The sequence below is a fragment of the Alosa alosa genome, chromosome 15 (assembly GCF_017589495.1).
Source record: "Alosa alosa isolate M-15738 ecotype Scorff River chromosome 15, AALO_Geno_1.1, whole genome shotgun sequence".
NCBI lineage: Eukaryota > Metazoa > Chordata > Actinopteri > Clupeiformes > Clupeidae > Alosa > Alosa alosa.
Genome location: NC_063203.1, coordinates 27,817,374 through 27,824,545, shown reverse-complemented (window position 1 = coordinate 27,824,545; position 7,172 = coordinate 27,817,374). Strand labels below are relative to the sequence as shown.

At 44.4% G+C, this 7,172-nt stretch overlaps 1 protein-coding gene across 1 annotated transcript in view; it reads left to right on the top strand.

The window, feature by feature from the left end:
- fam118b (family with sequence similarity 118 member B) overlaps positions 1-6,175 on the top strand; it is a 17,019-nt gene extending 10,844 nt beyond the window's left edge. The window contains exons 6-8 of the mRNA XM_048265511.1: positions 3,873-4,170; positions 5,028-5,090; positions 5,821-6,175. Of these exons, the coding sequence (XP_048121468.1) occupies positions 3,873-4,170; positions 5,028-5,090; positions 5,821-5,834 (375 nt within the window). The 3' untranslated portion in view covers positions 5,835-6,175. The remainder of the gene's footprint in view (positions 1-3,872; positions 4,171-5,027; positions 5,091-5,820) is intronic.
- The last annotated feature ends 997 nt before the right edge of the window (positions 6,176-7,172 follow it).

Below are 7,172 nucleotides of genomic sequence, written 5' to 3'. Positions count from 1 at the left end.
TTGTGGTTCACAGTCAATTTTCCTTCGAAATATAGGTAATATGACCGTGGCTGGCTGGCCGACAAGTTAAAAGAAACTAATCATACTAGCAAGCACAATTTCCCTTACACGTTATGGGAAGGGTTGGATTTGGGTAAACACAGTTTCAAGGTGCGCCCCGCGTGTAAAATTGCGCGCCACAGTCAAATATTTTTGGGTATAGCAGTGAAATGCAAACATGGAAATGCATACAGAGCAATAGCACGGAAATGGCAAACATACAACTTAAATTTAAGACCCAGAATTGTTTACAGATGGGCCACAGAAAGTCTCCCGTTTAATAGCTCACCTAGTCTAAAGACCAGCCTTTGGTTCATTTGATTCGTTTTTCTTGGATAGCCTAAGCCTGCAAAACATGCAAATAAAAAATGACTTGTTCACGGTTGGAAAACAAATATCTTCACGTTGTTTAGCCTAGGCATTTCATATCATTTTGTGCCTGGTGTTATATCAGACATTCTAAGTCTTCCGCATATTGATAGCGCCTCCCTGGCGCCCGCAAATGAGACAATCTCCCGGAATCTAGAACAAGCAAGCAAGAACACACACGCGAGACCGAAACTTCAAATGGCGTGTACATCTGAGTGTAGCGCACAGATGATGGAGAGGGATAGAGAGAGGGGTTGTGCGTATGTGCTTGCAACGCATCTAAGACGCATCTTGACCAATCAGTTTTCAGTGCAGGCGGGATTTTATCTCTTTTATCCCGAACTAAATTCCTAATTTCAGTGTATCTAGGAACAAGAGCCAGTGCCCCCCCAAAAAGGAACATTTAAGACCCATTTCACATCAGACTGCACGAAAGTGTACCCTTGTCTCATAATAGTAAAAAATAGTCTTGCACGCTGCACTGTTTATAACAGTGCATTGCCCAAGGCGGGTTAAATGATTGCAAAAGACATGTTGAGGTGAGTTTAACAAGTGTCATTTCATCTATATTATTTAGGCCTATATTAGATGGCTAGTTGCCAAGGCTACATGAAAAGACCAAACTTCCAAAATCTACATATTTTATTATCACAATTCCTAACTATAGGCCTCCCTTATTTGGTTTACTGACTAGACATTATTGAAGAAACAATCATCTGTATTTCAGTATCTAAGTAGGATAAAGTTTAGGGATACCTCCCTGAAATTACTTTTTGCAGGTTGGGATGTCTATTATATCACAAAACGTTTGTGCAGCAAAACACTTTTAAGAAAGGCTGATCTATAATAATGGCAACGAGGAAAGACATTTGACGCCCAATTGATTATTATATGTTCACGTAGCGTATGGGCATTTGCGTAAAAAAAGGTTATCTACAGTACATGCGAAATTCCCTCTTGTTAAGATATTAAGAATGAAATTGGACAAAATGATAAATCGGCTCATTAAACCTCTCCCCGTGTCAGTATATCTATGGAACTCCTATGGCGTGTGATTGTAGGCCTGATTTTTAAGCTAAGAAGCAGCGATGGTTGTGGCCGCTGAGTGGAAGGGAGACCTACGGTTAAACCATAGCGATCTTGCTACTCAATGTTTTTCTAAGGTTGGCTATCACTATGTTACAAAGGCAGTGAAATATTAGACAAATTTATGGCCAGTTGGCCACCGCTTGTTAACCCATTCGTTTCAGGCTTTTGCAGCCTACTACACTGTGCATTTGTTTTAATTCGTCAGTATTATATCATAGCAAACAATACAGTCTGAACGTACCAGAGAAATGGTACAGCCCAATGGGGTTTGAAAATCGTATTTCATTAGATTATATCCTGAATTGTTGTATGTGATGGTAATACTGCATGTGCATGCCATATTGGAGAACATTACATTTTATTACATTTTTGCAGTACCTCCCAAACTAAACTTGGGGGGTCCAAGTCTCATCTAGGGGGGGTCGGACCCTCCCAATACCCACCGTAATTCGAACCATGAGTGTTTGTAAGTGTTTGTAACTGAGTGCCGACTATGTTCATTCAGATAACATCTATGAAAATTTCCTTGAGGCCAAGACTGGTTACTGGGGTTAAGATGCAATCACGCAAGTACACTCTCTGTCTGAGCACATGCTTTGTCACTGCCTTTCACTTGCCATAACCAAGACGATTCTGCTGTGTCATTAACTGAGGTTAATCTTAAAGACCCCCTATGAAACGTTTTCAACTTAATAAAACAGTTTAGAAAACATTGTGATGGTTAAATGACCTGTTGTGGCTAAAATGGCGGATTTCCCTGCTTACCCTACCGTCTCCTAGCGGAAAACCAGCCTTGCAAGATCTACACTTGAGTCCCGGCAAAGTCTGAATCAGGAAGTCTTGTGAGAGGCTAAACTGTAACTATAAACTGCATTTATGTAACACTATTTTCGTCTACTGCGAGCACCCAAAGCACTTTACATAGTCGTGCCTCACATTCACACACACACTGATGGCGGAGACTGCCATGCAAGGCACCAACCTGCCCATTGGGAGCACTGGGGTTAAGGGTCTTGCTCAAGGACACTTCGAAAGGGTCGGGAGGAGTTGGGCTCGAACCAGCAACCTTCCAGTTGCTGGACGACTCCTCTACCTCCTGAGCCACTGCCGCCCCAAGCAGCGATGGCTTAATATTTTAGATGTTTATCATCATGACAGTGCCAGCGAAAAACCAAAAAGACGGTTTTGAAATAGCACTTTAAAGCTGTAGGGGAGCTCTGTAGAGAAAATGCGACAACAAAAGTGAGAATTGTGGAAGAAATGACTAGAGTTACAGAGCGGGCCTTTAAAATCTGTAGTTAAAGGTGTGATGGCATTCGGGAAGTGAACCAGGAAAAGGAGTTTTCCCGGTACCAGTCCTGCTCATTCCAGCAAACTTAAGTAAACAAAGCCTCCCTCTTGAGCCAGAAGCCAGTTCGTCTCTCTCCCTCTTCCTACATAGATTGGGTTATTGATCTCCGAGGAGAAAATGCAGAATATCTGTTCCATGTGCCTATTCAATGGTAGAGCCAGAACATTGACCAGAACAAAGGTTTCCTCTGAGTTGTCCAGTTCACAGTCCTTGTCCACCCCTCTCCCCCTCTTGTCCCCGTCTCTCCCCCCCTAGTCCACCTCTCTCCCCCTCTGTCTATCTTGCCCTCCTGTTCCATCTCTCCCTCCAAAGGGAGACTCAGCAATTGTACCAGTGACTCTTCCTCACTGTCGTCCAGTTGAGTCTTCCTCTTCCCTTCTCCCGTGGTCTCCCCTTCTGTCCTTCTCTACCTCTTGTCATCTTTCTCCCTTTCAAAGGTTTGTGCTTTTTAACCCACGCCTCCCATAGGGGCCAGAGGGTACTTACTTCACATTTTCAAACAAGGTACAGGGGTCAAGGGTCACCATATCTTGGTCTTCCTACATGATAATCCAGACTAGGAGCCGGATGTAGGATGTTTGTTTTCTCATTGTCTTTACTAACCAGTTATAGGGGTTAGGGTCTCTAGGTAGACATAAAGACAGACAGACACAGACAGACAGACAGACACTTTATTCATCTCCAAAGGGAAATTACAGTGTTCCAGCAGCTATACAAACACATTCACATATGCATACATACATAAATTATTCAAAAAATATTATTCCACTCTCCTGCTCGTGGGGGGTAGTCATTATAAAGTGCTATTTACAGTTCTCTTCTCGTCACCTGTGACCTGACAGACATGAATGGAGGAGAGAGCACTCTCCTGCTCGTGGGGGGGAGTCATTATAAAGTGCTATTTACAGTGAGAAAACAGTCTTTCTGTATCTGTCTTTCTTACAGCTTAGTTTGCACTGGTATCTCAATGTTGTCCGAATGTTGTCTCCCTTTCTCATTCCGACCCGCCCCCGCCCCCCTTCAGAGAGAGATCCAGAAGCTGTACGAGACCAAGTCGTTTGTGTTCCTGGGCTGCGGCCGCACGGTGGACGACACCACCTTCCAGGCGCTCTTCCTGGAGGCGGTCAAGCACAAGTCGGACCTGGAGCACTTCATGCTGGTGCGCCGCGAGGACGTGGACGAGTTCAAGAAGCTCCGCGACAACATGCTCGACAAGGGCATCAAGGTCATCTCCTACGGCGACGAGTACACCGACCTGCCCGACTATTTTGAACGGCTGGCCATTGAGATCTGCAACCACGCCTCGGAGTCTAACGGCTGGGGTGAGGACCTTGACAGTTTAGTTTAGTTATATTAATTACCCCCACACACACACACACACACACACACACACACACACACACACACACACACACACACACACACTCTTGCATGTGTTTGTTTGTTTATGTCTGAGGCTGTGGAGTTTAGGGATCCGGGTCAAGCCGGTCTGCTCAGGTGCTCAGACATGTTAATAAACCGCTTGTTTAGGGTCAGTGGGCCAAAACGAGGTCTCATTCCCCACCAGCCTCTTGGCCATAGGGTCATGGTGGGGTCATGGTAAAGATGGACCTCAGACACTTCCTTCATTGCCCCGGTGTGACTCACGAGTCGAAGCGAGTGTCTGTGTTCAGCCTTTTATGCCTTACAGAAAGGCTGTTTGATTTAACATTACAAGATGAAATCATTGATTGGACCATTGCTGACTCTGGTACCACAGACCTCCTATGCCACATAGACAGACAGCTCCCAGTGTGTTCTTAGAGGAAGTGTACAGCTGTGATTTATCGGTGTAGGTGTGTGGAATTGCTCGTCATACACACCATACGGGGCAGCCGTGGCCTACTGGTTAGCGCTTCGAACTTGTAACCAGAGGGTTGCCGGTTTGAACCCCGACCAGTAGGAACAGCTGAAGTGCCCTTGAGCAAGGCACCTAACCCCTCACTGTTCCCCGAGCGCCGCTGTAGCAGGTAGCTCACTGCGTCTGGATTAGTGTGTGCGCTTCACCTCACTGTGTGTTCACTGTGTGTTTCACTAATTCACGGATTGGGATAAATGCAGAGACCAAATTTCCCTCACGGGATCAAAAGAGTATATATACTATACTACTTTATAACCGTGGTCTTCTGTGTCTCGTCAGGGTCTCCCTACAACGAGGAGGAATCTCAAAATGGCTTCAGCTCACAGAAGAGTCTCCTGCAAGGTTAGGCCTCATGCCTCGCATGCCTGTGGCCTCTCCACCCAAAGGATCTGTTTTGCATGACTGTGCACCCTCTGGATGTGTGTCTGCGTAAATGTCTTTCTCTCCGTGCATGCTGCCTGAATGGCAACCCTACAGACAGGTGCAGGGTACAGGCTATTTGACATGTGCATGCATATGACATATAAAACCTCAAATCGAAGAGATGTGCGGCTAATTTGACTACGTATACTGGCATTCTTGTATAGTGCGTATATGTGACTGTCAGTGTCATGGTATGATCAGTCAGCCATGGAACTAGAAAGACTCCCAATGCATTGTCACACTTATTGTAAACTACATTTTGGTCCTTAGACCTTTGTCAGGTTATCTTATCTTCCTCAGGTTATCTTAGCTGTAGTTTACAATAAATGTAACTTTGTAAATGAAATGGGTGTGCGGGAGTCTTTCTAGTTGCATGGTTGTCAACATCTGGTCTTCTCCAATACACCTGTCCACAAGAGGCACAAAAGTCCCAAAAAGTCCCTATTTGCCATTTTCAGCAAGCATTGGTAGTCTCACTGGATTATGGCTTCAGGTGTTAGTGTCTAAGTGTCTAATGTGTTTGTGTAATACTTGTGTTTGTTTCTCGTCTGTTTAAACACACTTAACTGTTATGAATATGAATTTAGAGAGAGAGAGAGAGGGAGAGAAAACATTGTTCACCACAGCTGTGCTTCTTCTCTTTGTCCAGACGAGCACTCTTGACAGGCACAGGAGTGGGGAGTCTCAGGTTTTTCCCTGCACAGTGTGTCCCCGTAGAGTAGCCGTACTTCCTCCTCTTCCTCCTCAGGTCTACCGTACACGGATGGATGGCAGAAGAAATCCCATAACATCCTAACCCCCCCTGTATCCCCACTCACAACACCTGACCATTGCCCCATCACAGCACTGGCAGTCCTGACCATTGCCCCATCACAGACTGACTGTGCTGAAGCACACAGTGATCAAGTGATAAAGCCAAACACGCAAGTAAGAAGATTGTTTCAACACACCTTGATTTGTATTTTGTGGCGTGTGTGTGTGTTTCCTGGGATGCTACGACTTCAACACCCTGAAACCAGGAGGACGATTAAGAGCCATAGACGATTAGAGACTGGAACTCAGTGCTGTCAGTACTCAGACATTATACTATAACAGGCTGTGACAGTCAGACAGTCAGTCTGTCTGTTGCTCCAAGAGAATGTGATGTAGAAGGCATTACGGAGTTGAAGCTTTCACTTCGAGCATAAAAAAACAAAGAAGAAAAAAAACTGGTGAATTTCTTAATGGCTGACTTTTTGTATTTTGTAAAAAAAAAAAAAAAAAGAAAAAAGAAAGAGCTACTGCATGTGTTCCTTTTGTCAATACTGTTATCATTAGGTATTTATAAGCTCTATTTTAGAATAAAGAAATTGAAAATATGGATGTGCTGTGTTGCTTCTAATTCAAATTTGCAGTCGTCTCTTAATTTTGAATATGACTGTCAACTCAATCGAATGCCACTCAGCAACCATAGGATGATGTATGAAAAATGTGCAGCGGTCTGTTATTTTTTCCAGAGCTGAATAGATATATCCTAGAAATCCAGAGTTATCGCGAGAGCACAATTTGAATTTGCTCAGCGAGTCAATCTGGCAATCATTCAATTGAACTCAGAATCAGTCAGTAAACAATGGTCAGTGTTATCCAATTGTGTACAGTGATATTTTCAAATGCATGCTTGGTGCCACCCCTCGAGTTGGGGCATTTTCATTATTCATAACTAGACTAAATCTTTCTAGATTTGGGTCTGGATTTCCAGACTAGTATATACACAAATTATTTAATATATAGTAAAACACATCCTTGTCCTCATTGTGGGCAGCCGTGTTGGAACCCCGACCAGTATGCACGGCTGAAGTGCCCTTGAGCAAGGCACCTATCCCCTCACTGCTCCCCGAGCGCCGCTGTTGTAGCAGGCAGCTCACTGCTCCGGGATTAGTGTGAGCTTCACCTCACTGTGTGCTTAGTATGTTTCACTAATTCATGGATTGGGATAAATGCAGAGACCAAATTTCCCTCACG